Raw genomic sequence first — 26573 nt, 5'->3', positions numbered from 1 at the left:
TTGTGTTTGATTTCCTTATATATGGGGTTATTTTTTTAGCCCACTTTAATCTTTAGAGGGATACATTGTCAAAGTGCTTTTTGTGTGATCAATTTTGAGATGGCACATTTACACGGAGAAAAGAAATCCCATACAAAAATGTGCCAGCTGCACACCTAAACTCATGTTGGGGTCAACTAAGGACACAGAGATGTGTGTGTTTTTATTTTGCACCAATATGACAAATGAGAGAAATTCAGTCTATTTGCAGTGTTGCCATATTCAAATCTAACATAAATTGTTTCATGGTTAGTTTTCTTATTACGGGCACATAAATAATCTTCCATGCAAGTTCTTAAATATATAGTGAATTAAATGTAGCTCTAAAGTGAGCAGTGATTTCCATATGATGTAGCACTTTATAGTATATATAATATATATTTTTTACATTTTCACCTATATTTAACAAGGTTCCTGATCTTATAATCCTGAGACTGAGACAGACCTCAGCCACACAATGTCAGGCTTGTTCCCACTGCAGCCGCATGGCATGAAAAGCTGCAAATGATGTTGCAACTGAAATATAACGAATCCATCGAAGGCTGGGGGTGATGACAGGATTTCATGTGATTTCCACACTTGTCGACAGCTAAAACTCAACTGGAACACAGACTTAAATTGTTCGCCACATATCAAACAATAAACCTCAGACTGAGCCAAGCTTCTGCTGACACGTGTTGCGTCTGCAGTTCCAAAAGTGCAATTTTGTTTTGCCCACTGTCATTTCAGGTAGATGTAGGGTTGTTTTAATCTCTTGAGGTCAGTGTGCCTGTCAAAAGTTTTATTCACTGCTGAAAACAAAAAATAAGAGAGAGAAAAAGACGTTCACAAAACAGATGCTGACATGTCCAGGTCCACATTCACTAGTCAAAACAGTCTCCTGCCATGTGGGTCAAAGGATTAATAAAAGTCCAGAACAACAATACTCACATGGATCCTGTGTGGTGTATTTACAACAATCACTTTGTGTCATTAATCAGTGAATAGGCAGGGTTACTGAGATGAATTAGAATACATCAGATACATTTTTAATATAAACTGTGGATACGCTGCATAGTACTGATGTGCACGCAGGAGGCTTGAAATCTGGAAATAATGCACAATCTGGCCAGCAGATGAAAGCATAATTTTATCAGCACCACATGTCTTTCACACATATTTTTAACACTGTAGACACTGAATGTCACCATAAATCAAACAGTTATGCACAGCCTGTAGCAAAAAAACAAAAAACATGGGAGTCCGGGGACTGTTGTTCATGCAGGATTTTTTTAAAGGGTTTTGTTTCCTAATAGAATTTGAGTGTGGTTCTGTTTAACAGATGGTTAGGGGTTTGCAGACACCTGTTGTGTCTCCTTAAAGCGACACTACAGAGCGTGTGGGCTGCATCAAACGTATTGCATATGGCATCAGCTGCGACCGCATCTTCACCGGGACACATGCAGACACAAAGGCTTGTTGTGTAACTAATTGAGGGCTTTACTGTTGCGGCGGGCAAATACGCATTAAGGGTTGCGGTTTGTGTGGTTGCGTTCATTAAGACATTCCTGCGCGGATTGGGGCGACAGTAGAGAGGGGGGCTTTACATAATAAAGTGCATGCTTTTCACGTGAAATGCCCCTTTAAAAGCGGACTCTCTCTCGGTCACACTGAGGCACATCGTAAACGAGCGGATAGAGAGGAGTGAAAAGTCTGTGACAGCTGCACTTTGTTGAGTCAAATCGGCTTCAGGATGGTCTCGTCTTACCCCTTACCGGAGGGCTTCTCCGAGTTCGATGTGTTCTCCCTGGGATCTTGTCTGCTGGTGGAGGGTGAGTGTTGTTGTTTTGCGCTGGAATCCAGCCAAATACTACGAGGGCTGCGCCCACTGTGTGTTACATTAACCTCTGACAGGACCTGACGCCACCCGGTGACTGGCTGTATAATGTTGTTGGAGGAAAGGATCCGCATAGCTTAAACTTGCAAATTAACCCCCACTTGCAGTCTTATATGCAATGTATGCGATATTTGAAAAGGTCATGTTTACTCTCATCTCGGAATGTGCAGCATGTGGCGCAATAAGCGCCGCTGTGCGCACTGATTTCCATTCATCGACACACGCAGCTCTCATTCATGATTTTCATTGTTTATTTTTGTTCCGCCAAAGGCATGCTGGGCTTCTTCCTAAACGCGGTGACAATCGTTGCTTTCCTCAAAGTGAGAGAGCTGAGGACCCCCAGCAATTTCCTAGTGTTCAGCTTAGCGATGGCTGATATTGGCATCTCCATGAACGCCACCGTCGCTGCTTTCTCCAGCTTTCTGAGGTGAGTGTGATGTAACCACCATCTCTTTCATAATGAATATGTGGCCATGTGAAATTTTTATGGGAAAATAATACTATCGACAGTAATGGCTGTAAATGCTGCTGGTGAATAATTACATGGAGCTGTACAAGGAGCAGTAATCAAGGCTGTGGGGTGGAGGGGTGGTGGAGGGGGGCGTGTTCAATACACAGCTGAAGCCTGCCTATGTCATGATGTGCAGGAGCAGAGGATTTTCAAGCTGTAATCAGGAGATGAGAGATGCTGCTCTCAGCGTCCACGACTCCAAGGATTATATAGACTGTTATTGTTATTATTCTGACAAATATATATCCATGGTCTGAAATACATAAACTGATTGTTGCCTGAAGGTTTTCTCACATCAGATTTAGTATGTTTGGTCAAGAGCATAAGCTGTTTTGGTACACAAAGCTATACTGAGCTCACTGTGAAAGAACCATTACCATGGCACATTACTAATTCTTTGTTGGTGACTAAACGAGCTCATCTACACCCTCTGTCTCCAGGTACTGGCCTTATGGTTCTGAGGGATGCCAGACTCACGGTTTCCAGGGCTTCATGACAGCCCTTGCCAGCATCCACTTCATTGCCGCCATTGCCTGGGACAGATACCACCAGTACTGCACCAGTAAGTTAACACCCACTGCTTCAGTCCCTGTCCAGTGCTGGGTAATGCTCAATGACAAAACTGAATGCGTTCCACTCTCCCTCTTCTGTCGTGCACAGGCTCACACACACATGACATCCAGGCATACACTGAGCAGGTTTTTGTTCTTTGTCTCCACCTAATCTTAAGACCTCTTGTTACTCTAAAGAGGCCAGCTGGTTAACATGTGGCCTGTTGTCTTTGAATGTGTCACAGACTCATGGCTAAAATGGAACATTTGTTATAAACAGATAGCATGTGAATAAAACTGCTACCTGGGAGACTGTTAATAAAACCCATTTTCCTGCAATATAAAATCAGCCCCACTGCTATTTTTAACCAACCTTAATGGCAGGATGTAAGGGGAGAAGGAAATGACTCAACATTGGACCTGCAGTCCTCACATCATTTACAGTGGTTAACAGGCAGTGAGTTACTCTGGTATAACAATGTTAAAACATTGCATGATAAAATAATAGCCCTGCTGTGATTGAAGAGTGGTGCTTCAGCAGTAGCATTTCAAAAAGCTGAGAAATGCACAGAGTCAAGCATTTGTGTTGTTCAAGGTTTTTAAAGTAGTAATGATGAATGTTTTCACCCTGTTCCTTTCAGGGACAAAGCTGCAGTGGAGCAGCGCCATCACCCTGGCTGTATTCGTCTGGCTTTTCACCGCCTTCTGGTCCGCCATGCCCCTCATTGGCTGGGGAGAGTATGACTACGAGCCCCTCAGGACCTGCTGCACTCTGGACTACAGCAAGGGAGACAGGTATTGTGCATTTACATCCACTCTTCACTATGCTATCAAGATAAATATAAATGTCTTAGTTACTTCTATCTATAAGAAAAAGCAGTATATTCTGATTTTCTCTCATTTCTCTCTCCATAGAAACTACGTGTCCTACTTGATCCCCATGTCCATCTTCAACATGGCCATCCAGGTGTTTGTTGTCATGTCCTCTTACCAATCCATTGCACAGAAATTCAAGAAGACTGGAAACCCCAGGGTAAGTATATTAAAAACCAAAACAAACACACACACACACACACACTGAGATCTCAGATTCAAGTTGGCATAGCAATATTATGTTTTCATATCAACACAGGCAGTTTGGCTCTGCTTTGCTTTAGTTTTTCCAAAACCAATATTGATTACATTCATTACGCAGAGGAATTTTGAAATTATTCTGAAATCCAAGAAACTGGCAGTCATACCTAACAGAGCAGTTAAACCTTATGCACAAAATCCTCAGTGCAGTTCATGTAAAGATTCTTCCTGCTTTGATGTCGCCAATTGGACAGAATCAGAGGAATAGCCCTTATATTGATATCTATAATCAATCTATAGGACATACTCAACAGTTTGTAAACATAACTTCCTCACATGTTCCTTATTCAGAGTAAGAAAACAGAATGAATGGGGGGCTTGCAAGCTGTGACATATATAGGTCACTGCCACAGGCAATGGGAAGGGTAGACCGGGTGCTTTGGTAGGGAATGTGGACAGTAGCTGGTGTGGAGTGAAAAGAACAATGTATCTGTGAATAGACAGTTCAGTGGTAGAGTTCCTCAGGGGCTAAATTAGGTTGCCTCGCTTTATGTTGCATAAGCCCATTACTCACAGTCATCTGAGTTGGCTAGAGACACTTTAGATTCAAACACAAAGGTTTCAGAGTGGAGACACCAAGCTCTCCTCTAACAACACAATTATGTAATGACCAAATGACTTATAGTCACATGCTGGGCGAGATGTCACACACAAAAGATGTATGCCATAAAACAAGAAGTGGTGAGATGTTGTGTCTGATGTTCCTCTATCTTCAAAATACCTCTGGCTTGTCATTCCAGTATTCCCACTGGTGGGCCAATCAGTACAAACTCATACTGCTAGAATTTGTTCAAATCCTCAGGACTTTATTTTGAATTCCGGTAGAGATCCCAAAGTTCCCAAAGATCCCAAATATGTCAGGCTGAATTTAGGGTAAATGAGTAGAGATATCCAAAATATTTCTATTTGATTGAAGGCACAGCCATAAATAATGGAGACATTTCATTCAATGTAAAAATTCAACAGCTTCAATGGAGAGTTGGAAAAACTGAAACTGACACTGTTAGACAGTGTGGAATAATATGTTTTTACCACACTTAAAGCTTTTTAAAGGGGGGTAAAAGGGTAAAACTAGATATTAAGGGGTAAACTTCTGACTCAGAATAATGTCTACTTTGACCCCTGGATTACAACAACCTGCCTCTTAACTCACTAGCTGTTTCTGTTTTCTAGCTGAGCCTGAATGATCTCAACACAGATATTCTTTTTCTCCCAGACATTATCCCAGGCATGTGACTTGCCCCCAAGATAAAAAAAAAAAGAGAAAGGAAAAAAAACTCATGACACAAAGCATTTTTGTTTCCTTCACTCTTTACGGTTGATCGGTAACTAATCAGTCTTGTTCTGATCCTCTCGCTCTCTCTTTACTTTTTCATGTTTATCTCTTCTGCCCCGCCTGTCTTGATCCTCCGTAGTTCAACCCCAACACTCCTCTTAAGACCATGCTGTTGTGCTGGGGCCCCTATGGCATCCTGGCTTTCTACGCTGCCGTGGAGAACGCCAACCTGGTCTCCCCTAAGCTCAGGATGGTAAGGAAAAGATATACCTGAATATACATATAAATATTCACTATGTGTAGGATTTAAAGAATCTTGACTTTGCTGTTAACTGTCAGTGCATTGTGATGAGAATCTGTAACATGATCTTTTTAAGCACTAACAACCTTGTTGTGCTTGCACCTGCCTCTGCAGATGGCTCCTATCCTGGCTAAGACCTCCCCAACCTTCAATGTCTTCCTGTATGCTTTGGGAAATGAGAACTACAGAGGAGGCATCTGGCAGTTCCTCACCGGGGAAAAGATTGATGTGCCTCAAATTGAGAACAAGTCCAAATAAACTAAGCATGCAATAATTACAAACACTTACTGTCCTGGTGTTTTCTCACAGGTACCCTAGATGTTTCTGTTTGTGAGTGTATGTGCATGTGCTGTGTCTTGAACAACGGTGGCCACTGTCCACCACACGTCTGTCCCGGATTTGCTGTTCTTTGTTTCTGAAACAAACACGTGATTTTTTTTTTTTTTTTTTGGGTCAATGTCAAATTTAAAGTGATTAATCTATTAAGTATGGGGATGACTTTCATTTTGTCTTCATCTTAGGAAATGTTTACTCTAAACAGATGTCATTCATGTTGACTGACTTAAAAATACAAATGGTCCCACAAATAAAGTAGTATGGGGTGTCAAACCAAACTATGCAGGTTATAGCTAATATTTACATTTATACTTTTAAAGAACATGAGCTATTCACCCTAAATACCCATGTAGCATGACTTTTCTTTAGATGAAGCACGATATAAATAACTAGTCCACTGGCCAACACCTCTGTTGCCAAGAGGCTGCCACTTGAGATCTGTCAATCATCCTTCAGTATGTCTTCAGTGCAAAAATCCCCTTTGCAAGCAGCCATCTAAACAGTTTTTGCTCAAAGGTTCTCTGTTTGTATCCTCTGGTTGAGGCAGGAAGACCAAAATAGAAACTAATTCAGCTAAAAAAAAAAAAGTCATAACAGAGCACTAATGTCAGAGATTTATGACTTTTGCAACCTCCCTGAGCCTGGGGACCTTCAAGAAGGCATCCTCCCTTGTTTATCACGCCTGTCAGTGAAATGTAAAACTGTGTGCATGCCACTGATGTCCCGTCATGCTCTGTGAAGTCATGAGTGATCTCTGTATCCAGAGGAGAACCGTGCTAATCCACTAAACAAGAGGACCATTCTTCAATACACAGCCCCTGCAACATGTTAGAGATTAGTCGGTGGCTGTAGATTAACCAGCTTCTTGCCCCCATATTTGAATATGAAACAAAGACAGAAGTCTGAGTGACATTTAAATAGTATCCAAATGAGAGAAGTCAGATCAAATTATTGGTATATTCCTCATTTGGTAAAGATTAGGCCTCAAAATTTAGACTGAGACACCATTTGATTTCCTTATTTAACTTGTGAATTATTATCATGTTTCCTTACATACATTTTTTTCTGCACAAATCTTACCTAGTGTTACTTTGACAGTTCTTTGAAATATATTGTCTAACTACAGTGTTAAACAATACACAGTAACATTCTGGTTATCGTATAATCAGTATTCTTACAGTAGGTTTCAAAAACCAAATAGTACACTGTTGTGTTGTTGTTTTTAATATAGTGTATGGTTTAGTACAGCACAGCACAATGAGGAATGTCATCACATTCGACACACATAACCAGACCTGGGGTCAGAGTGGGGTGTGTTCCTAAACTGAATGATATCATTACAAGAGCCTTTGATGTAAATTCTCAACAGCACAATCAGGCCCCTTCAAATCCTCTATCATGTAAATGGATGAAAACTTTGAAGTTATTTGAAATATTAAAGATTAGTTAATGGAAAACATGTGGACTCCAGATGTTAAGAGCACAGATGACAATTATGCCACGCTGTACAATGTAGTCATATATAGATTTTGTATCACTCCTTATTAGTCCCTGTGTTTCCATTTATTATTATGGGTTGAAAATGTTAATTCGATTTTATTTTCCCCCTCGTTTTTGTCAGTTAATTTGCTTTTAATTTACAGAAAGTGATCCTCCACAGATTTATCTAAAATAATGACAACTCACAGATATCCAACAATTCTCGGATAATTAATAAAGGATCAGCACTGTAGAAACTCTTGTCCTTTCGTCTATTTTGTGTTTTATGTGGTCATTTTACATATGTTAACCATTAACCACTTGTTCAACTACAGGACATATACAGTGCAAGTAAAGTGAAGTAGACGTTCAACCAGAGTGATGAAGATAACACCCAGAGGTTGCAGCATACCGTAGAAGCCCCCAGTTGGTGTTTCTAAGCAGATTAATTGATGACAGGCTGTCAGTGTGTAGCTGGTTGTTGCATAATTATGTGGTAATCACACATACACAGTTGGCAAACCCAGCCCCTCATTCTTATTTACTCCAGCTAATACAGTCATCTGCGGGAAAACTCTATGGATTAGATTTTTCAGATGTCATAAAATGTACTTGAAATGAAGATTAATTTAGCTCACAAGCATGAGTTCTGAACAGCTTATTTTATTTATAATCAATATTAAACATCCACCAGAAAGATCATGACGTGAATATTGAAGCCCCCTGACACTAGTGGACATATGGAGCTGTCATCTGGTGGGAAGAGTTACACTGACCCCACTTCCTAAACTGCTGCAGGCCGCGATCAGCTATCAACACAAATTGATTTTTAGAGTTTTAAAGAACATTACACAATAAATAATTAGAAAAACAAAATTAAGCTGTAGTCATTTTTTATTCAAGAACATAAGCATTTATCTCAGCTGGTAGAAATGTAAATGCTGTTAAAATAAAGTATTACTACAATTTCTCCAGGGATCAAAATAGTAGAGCATCATTGATAAAGCAACTCCAGCTCAAATAAGGTGTACAGTAAATAAGTTTATCGCAGTAACACAAAGTGAATACTGCATGTTTCTGTGTTGTTCATCAAAAAATACTTAAAGAAAACAATTAAACTCAGCAGTGGTGGTTCACTGTTCACCCTTTTAAGACTTCTAGTCCTGATACAGACTGTAGAATGATTTTACAACAAGTAAAGTTTTAGACTAGGTATTACTTCATGATGATTAAAGATACATTTTCTCTATTTAATTTATGGAGTTTATTAGTATCTAATAATGACTTGTCGTCATAGATGATGTTCAGAGATTAATTATTTAAACCACATTGGCCAGAGATTTACGTCAAATGACTGCTGGATTATGTTATACTTTGAATCCAAATGTCTGGCAGTAGACCACAGTATGATTTTTTTTTTTTTTTTTTTTTTTTTTTTCATCGGCTTTCCCTCTCTTACAATCAAACATATTCAGGTACTTAGAGTTGACTGAGGATTATGTCTGGTCAACCAATGAAGTTTTCATATGGGCTTTTTGAGAGGATTACACTGCAGCATGACCACAAGTGCAGGAGAAAGAGGGAGTCAAAGAGAGTGAGGACTGTTCCAGAAAGAAAGAAGACGTTATATGAATCAGCATTTCCCTGAGCAAAGGGGGGCAGGGGGGGACACAATAAATAATACAGGGGCTGATGATGGTGGTTGTAACACAGGCTAATACTATTAACACTGTCACTTCCCCCAGTCAACAACAAGCTGCAGATCATGTGATTTTTCTATGGCAGCTCCCTATACTATGAACCTTGCAGTAAGTAATTATCTTTATTAGGAAATTACAACTCTCTGTTACTTAGAGATACAATATTTATGTAACTCAAAGATGCAAAGACATACAAAATGAAAAAAAAAAAATGTTGCAGTCGTGACTTCATATACTTCTGTCTTTGGTAGAATCAGATGGTGGTTTCAACACCTCGTGATCAACTTCAGACCCAGCTGGGCACAAAAACGAGGTGAAATGTCAGTCTGCTGCCTCAGGTCAACAGCGCTCTCCTTTACTCCATCAGCGATCTTGACTGTCAGTTGTGAAGCCGATTATATAACCCTGGCCAACCCGATAAGAATGCACATACGCACACACTCTTGTTGAGCAGCTACAGGACAATCAGTGGTAATGCTGAACACAGCTGCTCTTCCAATCAATTCATTGAACCTGAGAGATCACGCCATTTGTACACAGCATGGTTTACATGAAACAAATAGATATGTGACAGTACTGTTTACACATTCAGTCTTAAGGCAACAATCAAATACACACCTAACATGTTGCATCTGGGAGAAAAAAACATATTTGTTTTAAAGAAACAGTATTTTTACAGGATTAGTGTTGCAGTATAATCTGGATTAAAGTGGAGCTGTGCGTCACTGCTCTTTAGAAATCGCTGTTTTAATTCATTAAACCGCTCACTTTGACCAGTATAGAGTGGACAGTATTGTGACCACTTCACACTATTCACACCCTGACTTACACCACAAGCACAAATATAATGTGGTGTAGGGTAAGGTAAACTAGAACATCTTGTGCTGAGCAGTGACTGTCACAGTCATGATGTTAAAATCATTGTATGGCATCAAATATCCCCTAACCATAACCATCCCTGAAGCCATGACAAATGACTGTGAAGGGCTTGCACATCCGAGGAATGTACATGTGCTGGAATGAAAAACAAACTAACGGCAAAAGTCAGACAAAGATCTACACACTTGTCCAGGTAACAAACAAAGACATATGGATTTCACCCAACAGAAAATGTAAACTCCACTCTTCTTCATGAGTCCTTTTACCTTGCTTGGTTGATTTCCCTCCTCTCTTCCTCCTTTGTTTCCTGCTTTCTCTCATCAGAGAACCTACTCCTGTTTACAATGACTGCTTTTACTTTGTGCTGTTGCGTGTTTGTTTACTTATACTGATGTAAAATATCAATGCATTGCTGCATTTACTTAAGGAAAGGGTTTCAGTTTGTCTCAGGTTTCAGTCTCTCACCACTGCAGACTACAGCTGGAATGCAGGCCATGTGAACTGTCTGATAATCAAGGAATTTGCCTTTAAAAACATGTCTGTCTTGTTACTTGTTACTACAGCAACTTGTTACTATTTTAGGAATGTTCAGGCTATCTATACTTTCAATCTGTCTATTTACAGATTTCACTATACTGAAAAATAACTTGATATTGTAATCACCCAAGTCCCCCTGGATTATTTCTGATGTTTAGGCTGTGTGCTTTTGGCTGCAATGGCTTGGGATTTTGTATGACAGTTAGAAATTAATACTTTGGCAACCACTCAAGATCTTGAATCTCCTGAGCTAGTTTCAAATCAGATCAGAGCAGAATCACTGGGAAAACAGCAAAAAAATGTTGATCTCCTAACACAGCCAATCCAGTTATAAGAGCAGTGCTGTCTCCACCCTCATCAACAGTCAAAAGGACACTGAACTAAAAACAGATAGTTTTCCCCATATAAAGAGGTGACAGGAAAAACAGCTAAACAAAGTTTATGCTTATACTGGCAATTTGTTTAGCTGTAACTCTTCCTGTGTCACTGTCTGCGTGAGTGTGCGTGTGAGAGAGAAAGCACAGCAGTCTCTTGGGTAAACCAAAAGCCAGTGCAGAGTTCCGGCCTTCATGACTCTGCTTAAGCTTTCCAGTTACAGTATGTTCACTGAGGGAAATAAATGTGATTATCAAAGCTGTTCTCTCACTAACATGACGTAACATTTCATCTAAAAATAAAACAGCAAAAATTTTGAGCTCCTTTCTGGTTAAATTCCTAACATTTATCGCCTGGACTTAACCTGTCTACGTCAAACAAATCTCTAGACAGGAAGTGGCAGGCTTGATTTCTCTGATTTGTTTCAAAGAAACTGGAACTGAACGGTGCTTTTGAGTTTCAAAGCTAAAGGAATTGTATTCAGCTCAGGACTACCTCCAAAATATTAAGCTTCACTTGCTTGTATATGCAGTTGTTTACAGCAGTCTGACGTGTATATATGTCATATACCAGCACATTTGTCAGAACTCTGTTAGAAAGGCTTGATTTCCCACCTAATTATGTGCCCTTTGTGGCTGTCTTTTAAAAATAAAATACAAAGGTAATCACACAGCTTTTTTAAAAAATGGTTAAAATGAGCCTCTGCTCAGCCTGTACCTGGATCATCAGGCATATGATTTGGGCTGGTAACCAAAACCTTTCTTCAATATACAGAGTAGTGGATGTGTAATGTGGAAAATGTTATAGTATGATAAGTATAAATGGTAATTATAGATAGTAAAGTAATTGTCCCATGTCGCTGTTATTTACTAGAAATGTACAAGGATATGAGGACACCTACTGGCTGAACAAGGAAACAGGACACCCAAAGAGCAAACTTTTGAAACCCCCACTTCCTGGTCAGCCCCGGGAAGGCGGGACTTAGCCCCTCAACCTATTGTGCCACACCTGAACAGATAAAAAGGCCTGGATTGAGGCCTGCAAATCTTTTGTTTGCTGCATCACGTTAATCTGCATGTGGTATTGCTTGAAGTTCTGTTTCCTTAAGTTGACTGTGCATCGGATACATCACTTGAGTAAGTTACTAACTGTTTAAAGTAAGATGACTGGAACCTGAGATGTTAATGCATAACTTTGTAGATGCTGGAAACATTGTTTCGTTTGCAAGTAAGCTAACTCTCTCCACCTTACCGACTGTTTGACAACTAAAGTCATAAAATCAGTTAAAACTAAATCCTGTTAATTTTGCTTGTTTGTTTGTTTGTTCGTTTTTGCAACAAATCGGTATCTTTCATTCTATATTCAGACGTAGCATAAAATATTTAGAGGGAAGGTTTAGATTTCGAGGGTTCCTTGGCCAATGTATTCTTCGTCCACTAGATGTCAGTACTACTCTATCTCATGTTTCAGATCCTCAAACTGTCGCCTCCTGCAGAAGCTGTCAAGCCTTCTGTAAGTTTCATTTATTCTGGAAACAAATGTGACGAAGCTAAGACAGAAAAGAGAAACACTAAAACATAAAAAGAAAATCAAAAAGTGAGTGTGATGAACAGGTGTCAGTATCTCAATATAATTTATAGAGAGACATCTGTCTCCACTTGGACTTTCGGTTTTCTAAAAAAGTTGATTTGCATTTGATACCAAATTATTTAACCTCATTAGTAGTTTGTTTTTATGCAGTATAGTAAAAGATGGTGACAGCTACTGAACACTTTTTGGATCGGTAGATGGTAGTGTCCAACTATATTTAAACCCCCAGCTCACTCGTATCATGCAGGCTCAACGTGGAGCAAATACGTCTCATATAGTAATTCTCCAGATTCAACTGCAACAATATGTATTCACCGTGAACGTCTATACTCATGTTAGATTCTTTTAAAAGATACAAGACATTTAGTGCAGACAAATCAAATAAATTCTGAATGAAACGTACCAGGAAGTTGGTGCTTAAGGTAAATAATATATTCAAATTCAGTTTAATTTTTTCTCAGTTGCGGGTACTTGTTACTCCAGTTTTTCTCAGATCTTTCAACGATCGTGAAGACTGGCTCTGACACGGTTTAAAAGCAGGGAAGCAGCAGCAAGACGTTTCTCTTTCAGTGGAGATGCGTACTTTTTAGTCTAAACTCACCTCGTCTCCCTGATGCACGCAAAACACCAACAGCTTTGCTTTTGGTAACTAAGTTAGAGGTCCTGTCAGTGGAGTAAAATGGAAATGATTGGACCTCATTAGTTTTCTCAGTGACATCTTAGTGACATCCTGTGTGGAGCTGTCCACGGGACTGTGGTGCTGAAACGAAACAGTTTTGTTCTTGTGAAATAACAGTGAAACGTGTGTGTGTTTCTTTGCAGCAGTGTTGCTGCTGAGCTCCAGTTTCCAGGTTTCCTTATGTTATCTTATTTGAGTCCACATCGAGTCAAAAGCTTCTTGTAAACGATTTTGTCAAACGTATCCTACTTTTAGACTTAAATCGATTAAAACTCCTAATAAATGCCATTTAAAATTGAGAGGGTTAAGTGTAACATAAAGTGAAGTAAGCATCTCCGGCTCTGCTTTGAAGCAACTGGACTGGACAGCAGTGTGCACTCGGGATTTTGTGTTTAATTAGCATAAAAGACCTGCTGGAGAGCAGCAGGACTGTGCGTCACAGCCATCGGCGAAGATAGGAGGGGGAAGGGAGGTGTGTGTGGGGGGGGGGATACCTATGGGAGTCAACAAACTGCAGTGTGTATTCCTTCCACGGCCGACAAAAACCAGTCGGGCTGATGTTAAATGATGACTTAGCTCACAGCGTTACAGGTGACTGGAGACAGCTGGGAGCGTCTGTGAGCCGGAGGGAGCGCAGCAGACGGACCTAAAACAGCGAAGTATAGCGCCGATGAAGCCGGCGCCTTGAGCTGCAGGTGAATCCCCCAAACTGCGAGAGCTGTCCGGGACCAGCGCGTCACCTGAATGACGGGATATGAGACAATGAGGCAACTAGGGACGACGGGGATAAAACGACTCCAAGTCACGAGAGTGGGAATGCGCGTGCGATGACGGACGGCGCAAGGGACAGCGAAGAGGTAAAGCAGAGGAAAGTTGTCTAGCTCATTAGCAGGGCTCCCGGTGCTGGATGAGAAAAGAAAAATAAAAGACGGAACAAATGAGCCAAGCGTGCGTAATTTTGTAAACAAATCAACCGGGGGAAGCCGACTTTATTTTTTAAAAGACAGGACTTGAGCCGGAGAGGGAGAGAATCATGGAGCCGGAGGAGACCACAGAGGGACAAGGCGCTAATTTGGCACAATCTGCCGCCTCCAAACTGTCCCAGATGGGTGAAAGAACTAAACAACTGGGCAATGTAATCCAAGACCCAGAGAGGCAGAAACGGATTATTCTAGTGATAGTCTGTGTAGCACTTTTGTTAGACAACATGCTTTACATGGTAATTGTGCCAATTATACCCGACTACCTTGAAGACCTGCAGACCGCAGCGGATCAAGCCCAAGATGCTGTACTGCACACCAACTCCACTAACAGCACCACCCACAAAACAACCAAGGGGAACTTCGACCTACAGATAGGTGTTCTTTTCGCCTCCAAGGCCATCCTGCAGCTCCTGGTGAACCCGCTGAGTGGCACGTTTATAGATAGGGTCGGGTACGATATCCCGCTCTTCATCGGGCTAAATGTCATGTTTCTCTCCACACTCATATTTGCCTTCGCTGAAAACTACGCGACTCTGTTCCTGGCGCGCAGCATGCAGGGCCTCGGCTCGGCTTTCGCGGACACATCAGGGATCGCCCTGATCGCAGACAAGTACACAGAGGAGGCAGAGAGGAGCAAAGCGCTGGGTATTGCCTTGGCTTTCATCTCTTTTGGAAGTCTTGTGGCGCCCCCGTTTGGAGGGGTCCTCTATGAGTTCGCGGGGAAGCGGGTGCCCTTCCTGATTCTGGCCTGTATCTGCCTCATTGATGGTGTTTTGTGTCTGTGTGTGCTGAAACCCTTCTCAAACCGAGAGAGAGAAAACATGCCAGTGGGCACCCCAATATATAAACTGATGATTGATCCCTATATAGCTGTAGTGGCTGGTGCTCTCACTATTTGTAACATCCCCCTCGCCTTCCTTGAGCCTACTATCGCCAACTGGATGGAGGAAACCATGCATGCCAGCCAGTGGGAGATCGGCATGACGTGGTTCCCTGCATTCTTCCCCCATGTTTTAGGTGTATATCTCACTGTCAAATTAGCAGCCAAGTACCCTCATCTCCAGTGGTTTTACGGTGCTATAGGCATGGTGTTCATAGGCGCGAGCTCCTGCACAGTGCCAGCCTGTAAAAACTTTGGACAGCTCATGATCCCGCTGTGCGGAATCTGCTTTGGCATCGCCTTCGTGGACACGGCGCTGCTGCCAACGCTGGGTTTCCTGGTGGACGTGCGACATGTGTCTGTGTACGGCAGCGTGTACGCCATCGCAGACATCTCCTACTGCGTGGCCTATGCCCTGGGGCCCGTGGTGGCTGGACAGATAGTGCACGACCTGGGCTTTGTTCAGCTCAACTTAGGCATGGGCCTCGCCAATGTACTTTACGCACCGGCGCTCCTCCTGCTGAAGAACGTGGCACAGATGAAGCCCTCTTTCTCCGAGCGAAATATGCTCCTGGAAGATGGCCCAACGGGACTGTATGATACTATTAAGATGGAGCAACGGGAGAAGAAGAGAAAGGGCTTGTGCACAACAATCGACGAGAATGGCATCGAAACCTTTGCGCAACGGTCGTACTCAGAGGAGGAATCCTCAGGGGGAGAGTATGCGTAAAAGACCCTTAACTGAGTGTGAAACTATCAAAGTGCCCATGTAGAGCTGTGTGCATCCCGTCTGATCAATTGCATAACACGATTAGGATTGTGTAACAACATCAATTATTTACTGCTTCTGGTGACAATCCCTCGGGGTATTGTCAAATCAAGTAGCTTCAAGCTTTTGCCGTAGAAAGGCGCTCGCTGGCGTTTGTTCATCTTAAAGTGAGAGTATTGTGAAAGATTTGTTGAGATAAATGTCTATTCATTAACAGTATTTATCACTGTATCAGAAACGGACTCATATCGTATTCAGGGACTGTGTGTAAATGTATTTTAACGAAAGAACAATTAAAATGTATGCGTCTTTTAATGTCATCTGTGTTCCTCTCGCCAGAGTTGTGCTGCTAAACTCAATATGCAATACTGCGTGTCACACTACAGTTGTGAAGAGATAAACGAGATGGAAATTAATTGAAATCTGCGTCTTGTTTGTTTGTTTTGTTTATTTTTGGATGATGTACTTCTGGAATGCATAGCCTGTACATACATGTATATTCATGTACATAATTAAATCAGTATTATGTGAATGATATTGTTTATGAAAATCCTTTATTTAGGCAATAAATTATTTATTGCAATATATGACAATGGTATTTTCCTCTACAGGTGAAGGATTCCACACTAACAAAATTATCATTATAATATGATGATACTTTTAAAATATGGTTATATTTATTAAGTGTAACATAAATAATTTTTGCCTTTGAACAAATAAATTAAGAGATGGAATATTAAACGTATAATGGCCTAAATTGTGAATCTCATCAGTAAGCAGCCAAAAGTGAACACTTCAGTCCGTTATAGAGAGGGTCATTTCTCCGAATTTTTAACAAACCATAATAATGATTTCATTTAGGATCCTGACGTTGATGTTATGTGTAAAATACATAGTTTCTCAAAGCATCTGCGCGTATCCAAAATGCAAATCTTTGCATTTAATATCAAATACACAACGCCAATTAAAGCAGTCAGATGCAGTGAGGTGGGAGCAATGAATGCGCCCAAATTGCACGACGAAAAGTGTTGAAAATTCAGAGAGCCACAGGAGTCCATGCAGAACGCATCCTAATTGTTCTTCAAGCACAGCGTGCGTGCATCCGAGGCGTTTAGTCGGCGTCTAAATAAGGTGGGGTGAGGATGTGAGGTGCCAAATAAACTTCTCGGCGAATAGCAAGACTTCTGGGAGGAGCCTGGCTGCCAGGGGGGGGGGAGAGGTACCCTTCTCAGCATCTCTCCTGAGCCAGCGAGGGAGTTGTGCACTTGCCATGCTGGGGATTGAAAGATGCTCAAAAATGATAAAGGATCGAAGTAGAGAAATTTAAAAGAAATTCGGCCAGAGATGGATTCAAGTCAAGATGGACAGACCTAAACTTCTTGCTTGAGCCCCAAGACGAGTGGGATCGGGCTTTCGTTTCCTGGCTGGTGAGTACAACATTTAATTTTTGTGTGTATTATTTTTATTTGGTACTTTTAGTTAGTATAGTATTAGTTATGGTAGAATGTCAGCAGTGCTCAGATTTGCGAGACAGTTTTAAACACCGTGCTGCATGTGAAAATCTTTAATGTAATGTATTCTTATAACAGTGATACACTTTTTATTCATTCTTCATTTGCCTTAAATATTGTGTAACATTCTAAGACAACTGATCTCAGGTAAGGCTATCACAGTGACTGTCATTTCGATTAAAGCGTTTTCACTTGCCAAAACTTCCCACTGATTTTATTTTATTTGTGGTACACAGAGTCTGTCTCATGAGTCGACCTGCTTGACTGCCCCTCTGCACCGCCAACATGCCAGTACTGGACCGAGAGCCCTCCAAGGATTTAGGGGGCGGAGATGTAAATATATTTGTCTTAAATGGATATTTTCCTTGGAATATGCATTAGAGAAATCATATCAATTAGGAACCTAAAAACTCATGACATTAAAGAAGATTAATACACAAGTGTCTGGTTTTTAATCAAGAGGGAATATATGAGATATTGTAAGAATAATTAATATACAGTATTTTGACATTTTAATCAATAATTCTCGTTTTGAGTCAAATGTTCAAAAGTACAATTATTTATCAAAAGTATTATTTATCTACAATTTTTCCTTGTTAATATGATGTCATGCATGTGTTAAGGGACACTCGTTTTAGGTTTGTGTGTAGTTACAAATTTAGAAAAGAAAACTTGTGATGGGAGTTTACTGAGTTTTTTATATCCCCACACTGTTCAGGGTCTGTCAAAGCTGCCGCTCCCCAGCCTGAAAGACACACTGGACATGTACCTGAGATGCATGAAGCACCTGCTCACAGAGGAACAGTTTAATAAGACCCAAAACATAGTGAAGCAGTTCGGAGCCCCTGGAGGAGTGGGAGAGCGACTACAGAGCAAACTCGAGGAGAGGAGGAAAAACAAGGCAAACTGGGTAAATAAAATTACCTGGTCAAGAATCACATAATAATGATGTGTGCAAGTAATTTCAGATCCCAAGTTGTTTTCAACTAGCAACACTATGATAGACTGAAACCTATGGATGCATTACTGATGTAAACACACCTTTTACGGAATTATAGAGCCATCTGTGCAGATTTATCAGTCAATCTCAAACTGATAGTGTAGTGATAGTGGGTGTACTGCTCCCTCTTTACTCACTATTGGATCACTATTATCATTAGATTTTATCTTTGAGTGAATTCCTCTGTTTCCTTCTGTAGGTGTATGACTACTGGCTGAATGACATGTACCTGAACAACAGACTGGCTCTGCCCGTCAACTCCAGCCCTGCGATGGTCTTCCCACAGCAGAACTTCAGGGCTCCCATCGACTCTTTAAGGCATGCAACACTGCACAACTGAGATGAACGAGTCATGAGGAAAAGCCCAGAGTTTAACAAAATAAGACAGGACAGACAAATATATTGTCATCCAGTAGTGGGAGTGATTTTTTTTTTTCAGCATTGTCCTTTGTTACACATCCTCTACAACAGAAATGATTGTTTATTACAGCATGAAGACAAGAGAAATGATAGTGAACTGTATAAATTACTCAGACACTGGCTTTGATTGATTATAGGAAAGTGAACACTTCCTTGGTATACATTGACAGATAGGGTCATTACCCAGGACACCCTGAGGGCTGAGAGGCCAGGCCAGGCTACTGGTGGCAATGTTAATAGACAGTGAAGGCTGTGGTTTGGTTAACATAGTATTGATCTGGGGCTGGCTCCATAACCACATGATTTACATAAAGCATTTATGCTGTTAAGTGTGACATAGCTGCACAATAAGTTGAGAATTAGACCAAATGCAGAGAATTAATACCCCAAGTAGAGAGAGTATGCACGAGAAAGAGTGAACAAGTACAATATGTGTGTGTGTTAGTATTTAACAAAACAATGTTTTTCTTTCCTAGGTTTGCTGCACACTTAATTTCTGGAGTTTTGGAGTACAAAACTCTTCTTGATGGGTAAGTTAATGCACAGTGAGAGCATAATTAGTTGAGAGTATGTGCAAAAATAGGTCCAATAGCTGTGTCTATGTTCGTGTGTAGACGTGCCCTGCCTGTGGACTATGCTCGGGGCCAGCTGGCTGGGACCCCTCTGTGTATGGAGCAGTATTATCGCCTGTTCACCTCCTACCGCCTACCTGGGCCTGAGAGGGACACACTAGTGGCCCAGGAGAGCAGTGTGATGCCAGAACCTGAACACATCATTGTGGCTTGTAAAAACCAGGTAAGACAAAGTGAAACACAAATCAACAAATAATCTAACACAGAGGAGAAGTCCTCAAAATGACTCCTCTTAATAGACACAGAACAGAGAACAATATTTACAGTGACAGTTTCACATGTTTACAGTGTGAATTAGACTATGCATCTGTGTCCCTGTCACAGCTCAACGTATAGATCATCACTCACTTGTGTCTGATGGTACAGTAAACAGGCTCTGTGGGCACGATGCCAACTTATCTCCCGATGAGTGATAAGCAGCCCAGCCCACTGACAAGTCCTCTCTGTTGAGTTAATAATAGTCATGACAATGCTGTACTCACTATGTCAATTGCTGGTAGTGAAAACACACCAACATGGCTACAACCAAGTCTGATGAGGCAAGAAAACAGTCGTTAGACAGTCGTACAGCTTTTAAAGCGAAAGAGATAATAAAAGCAAAATGACATTTTTACCCAAGTTGTCTGTTGCAGATATCTATGATGGTCTACAGGCCAACTAACTGGCTCAACAGTTTTCTGATGCAATGAGGGATTACCTTCATTTCAGGTGCACTCTCTTTATCCACCCCAGAATGAGGAGGTTTAGATAATCTGGTTGAACTATTGGCTTGTTAACAGTCTGTTGTCTGATCATTCCTGTTTCTTGCCCCGTCAGATTTAGCTGTAGTAACATTCTGATTACTTTGGCGAGTACAACATTATCATAACTGAGAGAAATATTCACCAGTATTTTAAAAGCAAATACCCAAGTTTTAATTAACCAGAATTATTTTATAAGTATTCATTTCCTTTTACCATGGACATCCAGTCAGATATGCTGTGTGTGTCCATGTCATTAGGAATCAAATTGCCAATACTGCCCCAGCATCAATATTAAATCAAAGCCTGAGGGACCTCTGCACTGAAGCATTTTGTGTCTAATCTAAACCTCTGCCCAGTTCTTCGTGCTGGATGTGGTCATCAACTTCCGCCGACTGAATGAAAGAGATCTGCTGACTCAGCTGGAGAAGATTGTCAAGATGGCTGACAGTGAAGAGGAGCAACTCCCACCTATAGGTCTTCTCACCTCTGATGGACGTACTGAGTGGGCAGAATCTCGCAGTGTGTTGATGAGAGGTACATCTTGACCGTCCAATAAAACCCCTCTAAAGTCAAGCGTATCTCAGTGTTTCCAAGTCTGTTTGTCCCACCGAATTGACGTTTTATTGTTATGCTCCAGAGTCCACTAACAGGGACTCTCTGGACATGATCGAGCGTTGTCTTTGCCTGGTTTGTCTGGATGACGCCAGTGGTCCTGAGCTAAGTGACACCACACGTGCCATGTTGATGCTGCATGGAGGAGGAGTGGCCAAGAATGGTGGCAACCGCTGGTACGACAAGCCCATGCAGGTCAGTGAGCACAGTTATCAAGTCAAGCTACTTTGATGTCTCTTTAGCTTGTTGCACATTGTGTGCCTGGATTTGTCTTTGAGAACTGGGTGAAGAATGGTAATTAAGAAAAGGAACTGAGGATGAAATAAGGATAACAGAACTAAATGGTGGATGCTGTACAGTAGGATCAGTTTATCTCTGTAATTACCAAGAAACATGACAGACATGGCTGTTGAACAAATTTATGTTCATCTCTCAAAGTGCCAATCCCATGCCAAATTAAGATTCTAAATTCAAAGAAATTCTCATGGAGAGTGGATGCTCCCACTGGACTACAGGCCCTTAGCATGAGACATTTCATTAGCATGAATTTTGATGGAGATGTTTTGATAAAGAATTCAGATTACTTGAATGAAATCTGTGGTGAATATCCACTACTGAAAGAGTTGGAGGCTTCCGCTCTAAATAATTCCTTCACCACAGGGTGTGAAGTGTGGATGAGAATGTATATGAAGGAACACTGATGAAACTGCACCTGAAAATTAGCTGAGTCTTAGATAATATAGCACTGCAGCTTGGTTCAACTCAACTGAAGATAGCATGACTGTGTCAGTTTGTTGTAGGAGCTGACGGCTGCTGTGGAGTTGTATGTGAACACTCACCATTTGAAGGAATTGTCCTTGTGCAGTGCACAGAGTATCTACTCAAATACATGTAAGAAATGCAAAATGTGTATCTGATATTTGTTAAACCTATGCCTAGAAAATCCAGATTAGACTTGAATCTTAAAATGCTAAATTATATTATATTTACCGTTTTACATCAGGATTGGCAGCCCGTCAAAGCTGGTCAGGGCTGCAAGTGTGAGTGAGCTGCCTGCACCGCGCAGACTCCGCTGGAAATGTACTCCAGAGATTCACAAACTCCTCGCGTGTTCTGCTGACAAACTCCAGAGGTCTGGGTTTACTGTGCTTGCTATACAGTTGCAATCAAATGGATAAATGCTTTCAAATTATAGCTGGATTTTTTCTTATTTGCTCAGGCTGGTGAGAAATCTGGACATGAATGTCCACAAGTTCTATGATTATGGGAAAGAGTTTATCAAGAAGCAGAAAATGAGTCCAGATGCCTATATCCAGGTGGCTCTTCAGTTAGCCTACTACCGGTAAGAAAAAGCAAAGTTTACAAGACAAATTCTCACACATCACATTGACCCTGAGCCTCCAACCCACAAGGTCTTCTGTGTGTGTTACTCTAGATGTCACGGTAGACCAGTGTCGACCTATGAGAGTGCTTCCATACGACGTTTTCAGGAAGGCAGAGTGGACAACATTCGCTCAGCCACACCCGAAGCCCTGGCCTTTGTCAAAGCAATGACTGATGGGATGCTCAGCACAAGCGTAAGATGTTTTAGCGTGGACACTACAACCATTCTGTCCATGTTAAATAAATGCCACTGCAGAGTAAAAACTCAGTTTGAATAAAGTATTGAAACTGTCAGTTTTGTTTTTAGTAGTGTGATTCGATCTTTTACTTCAGTCTGTGTTGACTTTCTTCACCATGAAAAAACTATGCTTACTGTAAATAAAGGAGATCTAATAGCCAGGTATTGATTCTCGGTTGTTTACTTCTCCAGGATACAGAAAAGATGGAAATGTTACGAGGTGCCATAACTGCACAGACAAAGTATACTATTCTGGTAATTTCTCTCAAACCTTATCCACTGACATACAGTATTACAATGCTGACTTTGCTCATCAAAGAAAATACACTAACATGCTTGCATGCATTTTGTTTTTCAGGCTATTACAGGAATGGCAATAGACAATCACCTACTTGGACTACGTGAAATTGCACATGAACTGAAGATAGAGAAGCCAGAGATATTTAAAGATGAAGCCTATCTCATCAGTAATCAGTTCATTCTCTCTACAAGTCAGGTATCTGATTTTAAAACATTAAACTGAAACTGTACTGAATTTTAAATGTATCGGAGAAGCACCAATTGTATACCAGTGAAAACATTTCTATTGTCGTCTATGGCTCTAGAGGAGAAGTCTGAAAAGATAACCTAAATAATATTTCCTTAATTAATCGCTCAATTTTTTTTAACACAAAGCCTATACACTGAAGGAATGAGGTGTATAAGCCAAGGAGGCTCTAATGACACACAGTACTGAGTTGCATTATGGGAAGTGTGGGGTAGATGGAGCTTGATCCACACTGCAGACTAAAAGTCAGGATATCTTGCCTGACAGCCATCTCAGTTTTGATGATTCTTTTCTTTTTCTTGTGAGAGGCCCAATTTTATGGAAATACTGTACTAAATTGTTGAGTAGCCCTGTTAGTGAGCACTACAGCACATACTTGTCCTGTTTCTACTGTATAGTGTTTCTATGATGTGACAAGAACAAGATTTTTGATAGAATACTATTTTTATTTAGGTTTAATTTATATACATGGCAGATCAAAATTTGCAACACACATCCATCTTAATAGTCTTCTCTGAAGCTTTCCAACTGCAGCTGTATTTGAGTATGATAGTAAAACTACACAGCACTGAAACATTCCCTCTTCCCTCAGGTCCCGACCACTGTTGAGATGTTTTGCTGCTACGGACCCGTGGTTCCTAATGGCTATGGAGCGTGCTACAATCCTCAGTCAGACCACATTCTCTTCTCTGTGTCCAGTTTCCACGAGAGCCCGCAGACATGTTCAGCAGAATTTGTCAAGTGTCTGGTGCAGGGACTCCTGGACATGAGGGATCTGTGCAACAAATGCAACTGTGGCTCAAATCCAACCGAGCAAAGAAAGGAGAAACACACGCAAACGGAAACAAACTGGCAAAACAAAATGCAGAGACCATCCGATTTAACCAAGAACCCGCAAACACTGCCACAGGTTCTGGTGAAGACAGCAGACCAGACTACAGTGGAGGCTCAAACCCAGACCTCATCACAGGGAGAGGCACAAGGTTTGAAGAATGGGAGTAAATCTTAGGAGACTGTCAGTTCCAGTGAAAACAGTGGTGGTGTGATTTTAAATGTATGTTTTTGTGCTGCAATAACCTCATGAGTCATTCACTAAATATACACCATAACTGTGATACAAATGTAATGTGAAGCTGTGGTCTTATATAGAGTATTGTTAAATGTACCATGTGCTAGTGATCATCTAATCTACTATACTCTTAGAGAATATTAGAGGTGTTTGGTCATTGTAGATGACATTTTCTGCTGTTGTTACAGACACACACACACACAAAAAATCAATATAAACAGGATTTTAAATGTCAAAATAGCTAATAGATGTAGATACTAATTTGAGCCAAATTTGAACTTTTGATTGTCGTTTCACACTGAATTGAGATGAATCAGCCAAAGAAAAAAAGTAAATCTATTGTTGGATGATGACAACAAGATTGGTGGGAAATGAGCAAACATAATATGAACATAAACACAAACATTCATTCTCCCATGTCTGCATCATTTTGTCCGTGGGGTCTGTCAGTCAGTTTGACAGGGCAAAAATACGTCTGAGAGTTATGACAAATGGTTGATTGTCTCAGTATGTGTCAATTTGAAAAATCGCATGCTGCTATCTAATGATTTTCTGAAGATTATTGTACATTGTGAAACTACAATCTTCTATGCAATGTCCATCTATGTTGTCTTCATAAATTGTTGTCTATTGCACCACCAGTACATGTGGTATAAAAAAAAAAATCTTTTTTTTTAAAAGTATCCTTTCATAAAATCATTAGACATTCAATTCAGACCATACTCTACTCCATACAATGGGACTTAAAGTGTGTTTGTATAAATAATACACAAAAAGCAACTGACTAAGATTTTCAAAGGATACTTTTTAGTTTATCAAAGAATGTTAAGTGTGATCAGCTGTGTATTTGTAAATTTATGTGCAGAAGATTAATTTATTTATTTTTGTATGATATAAATGTATGTAAGATGTAAATGTCAGTTTGAAAAGTAAGTATGTGAAACTTACTAAACAGAGGTGATCACTGTGTTTATGACTGTCAAATTGTATTTATAGAATATAGTTAAAGATTAAAACAAAGAAACCAAAATAAATTGAAAAGCTTCTATTTATTTTCTTGTCAGTGTTTATGGACGCGTGTGTACAAAGTCAGACAAAATTCTCCCCTTCAGTCTGCTTTTTTTCTTTTTACATGTTCTTTCAGAGTTTCACTGCAAACCAAGATGAAGATGATGATGAAGATCTGCGCATATGTGGGACAAAGGCTCTTCGCTGTTCCAGGACCTGGTATGGATTCGCACCTTTAGACCCTGCTCCTTAGGGCGCCTTATGGTGTCCACCAATCACGCTGCGCCACCAGTTCCCTTCCCCATTTGGAACAACTGCCGGAGAGCTTTTCAATCTTCAATGTGGGTGAGTGACTTCCAAATGTTCTGTTCTGGTTAAGATTCGATCTCGCGACCCTCGGTCTACCAAGCAGGTGTCTAATGACTTGCTAATTAATTAGATGACCAAAGCCCGGCCTTTTTTGAGCCTTCGAGTATATGCATTTTGTCTTGAAATTCAAAATTCATTGAGCCTCCAAGAATAAAACTCGAGATCTTGGATATACTACGCTGAGCTAACCTGTCAGATAGTGTTAATGCTTTTTTTCCGGACCTCTGAGTATTTGCATTTGGAATCGGACTTCAAAATTACTCATGCCGGGGACACCACGGCCACCGTTTTTGCCTCATGTCGCTCCTTCCACACACTGCCTCAGTAGTACAGCAACTGGCCCAAATCAAACTCAACCGCACAATTAAATAAGAAGTAGTTGCCTGGCAACAGTGCTTGTTAGATCCCATCACTTATGATAAATGAAGTTTGTTTTAAGTGGTGCAAATGGTACTCCCTGGACACCCGCTGGAAAGAAGGCCGCACTAGCAACGTGCACTGCGCGCGTGTGTGTGTGTGTTACCCTGGTAACCACAACAAACAATGCCGTCAATGGCGCGGGTGACACTTTGCTATGGACCGTATGCATCCTGTGGAGTTGTACAACACAGGACCTTCCGTCTGCAGGGTCTCCAGGGTACGTTTCTTTTCCCCATCTGTATCCCATTTGGATGCCTGTACACCGTGCGCATTCTTTACTGTTTTAGGTGAGGTCAAACCTATATAGTCTATGAGTCAAACAAACACTGTCCGTCCCAATGTGTCCACAGCCGCTCTGACAGCGCGCGGGCACCAGTGCACCTTGGAAGAGACGCGCGAGTGGAACATGGTGGGGCTCGTGGTCAACGGGGAGCTAGTCTTCACCTGTGATATAAGGCAGCTAGAGTTTGGTGAGTTTGATTTTCTTTGGCGGACGGCGGAAGTTACGTATTTCCTTGTGGCGATGTTACCGTGTGATGTGATGTTATAGTCTGGCAACGTGTTGTGCCTTTAACTCCTAAGGTGGAGATGGAAAACTGGACCCTGTTTGCAAAGAAGCTGTTGCCGCTGTGGAGAAGGCTCACTGAAGATAAGCCTGGCATTTAAAAAAATAAAAATAAAAATACAAAACATGTAAACACATACAGAACTTTTTTTCCTGTGAGG

General features: G+C 41.0%; 4 protein-coding genes across 5 annotated transcripts; all 4 read left to right on the top strand.

Moving 5' to 3' along the window:
- The first annotated feature begins 1452 nt into the window (after positions 1 to 1452).
- rgra (retinal G protein coupled receptor a) lies at positions 1453 to 5969 on the top strand. 2 transcript variants are annotated; one of them, XM_018671839.2, is made up of 7 exons: positions 1453 to 1850; positions 2186 to 2342; positions 2867 to 2988; positions 3619 to 3772; positions 3893 to 4010; positions 5527 to 5640; positions 5803 to 5969. In XM_018671839.2, the coding sequence occupies exons 1-7, from the start codon at positions 1772 to 1774 to the stop codon at positions 5944 to 5946; spliced, it is 888 nt and encodes a 295-aa protein (XP_018527355.1). In that variant the 5' UTR covers positions 1453 to 1771; the 3' UTR covers positions 5947 to 5969. The 2 variants fall into 2 exon arrangements, with proteins under 2 accessions (XP_018527355.1, XP_018527356.1); XM_018671840.2 differs by lacking the exon at positions 1453 to 1850 and adding an exon at positions 1916 to 2035.
- A 7712-nt stretch (positions 5970 to 13681) lies between these two features.
- On the top strand, positions 13682 to 16427 carry slc18a3a (solute carrier family 18 member 3a). Its single transcript, XM_018671881.2, has one exon. It carries the CDS (start codon positions 14297 to 14299, stop codon positions 15854 to 15856), a length of 1560 nt encoding a protein of 519 aa, XP_018527397.1. The 5' UTR covers positions 13682 to 14296; the 3' UTR covers positions 15857 to 16427.
- Positions 16428 to 17157: 730 nt separating this feature from the next.
- chata (choline O-acetyltransferase a) lies at positions 17158 to 25084 on the top strand. The gene is made up of 15 exons (XM_018671879.2): positions 17158 to 17322; positions 17643 to 17739; positions 18125 to 18316; positions 18606 to 18724; positions 19303 to 19356; positions 19441 to 19621; positions 20558 to 20735; positions 20839 to 21008; positions 21604 to 21704; positions 21817 to 21945; positions 22033 to 22155; positions 22249 to 22390; positions 22627 to 22689; positions 22793 to 22930; positions 23574 to 25084. Exons 2-15 carry the CDS (start codon positions 17692 to 17694, stop codon positions 23988 to 23990), a joined length of 2055 nt encoding a protein of 684 aa, XP_018527395.1. The 5' UTR covers positions 17158 to 17322; positions 17643 to 17691; the 3' UTR covers positions 23991 to 25084.
- A 758-nt stretch (positions 25085 to 25842) lies between these two features.
- On the top strand, positions 25843 to 26537 carry lg16_lg22h10orf53 (linkage group 16_LG22 C10orf53 homolog). Its single transcript, XM_018671882.2, has 3 exons — positions 25843 to 26064; positions 26198 to 26317; positions 26430 to 26537. Exons 1-3 carry the CDS (start codon positions 25971 to 25973, stop codon positions 26492 to 26494), a joined length of 279 nt encoding a protein of 92 aa, XP_018527398.1. The 5' UTR covers positions 25843 to 25970; the 3' UTR covers positions 26495 to 26537.
- The last annotated feature ends 36 nt before the right edge of the window (positions 26538 to 26573 follow it).

The sequence above is a fragment of the Lates calcarifer genome, linkage group LG16_LG22 (assembly GCF_001640805.2).
Source record: "Lates calcarifer isolate ASB-BC8 linkage group LG16_LG22, TLL_Latcal_v3, whole genome shotgun sequence".
In the NCBI taxonomy this organism is placed as follows: Eukaryota; Metazoa; Chordata; class Actinopteri; family Centropomidae; genus Lates; species Lates calcarifer.
The sequence above is the reverse complement of the archived record's forward strand: the minus strand, read 5'-3'. Positions and strand labels throughout refer to the sequence as shown.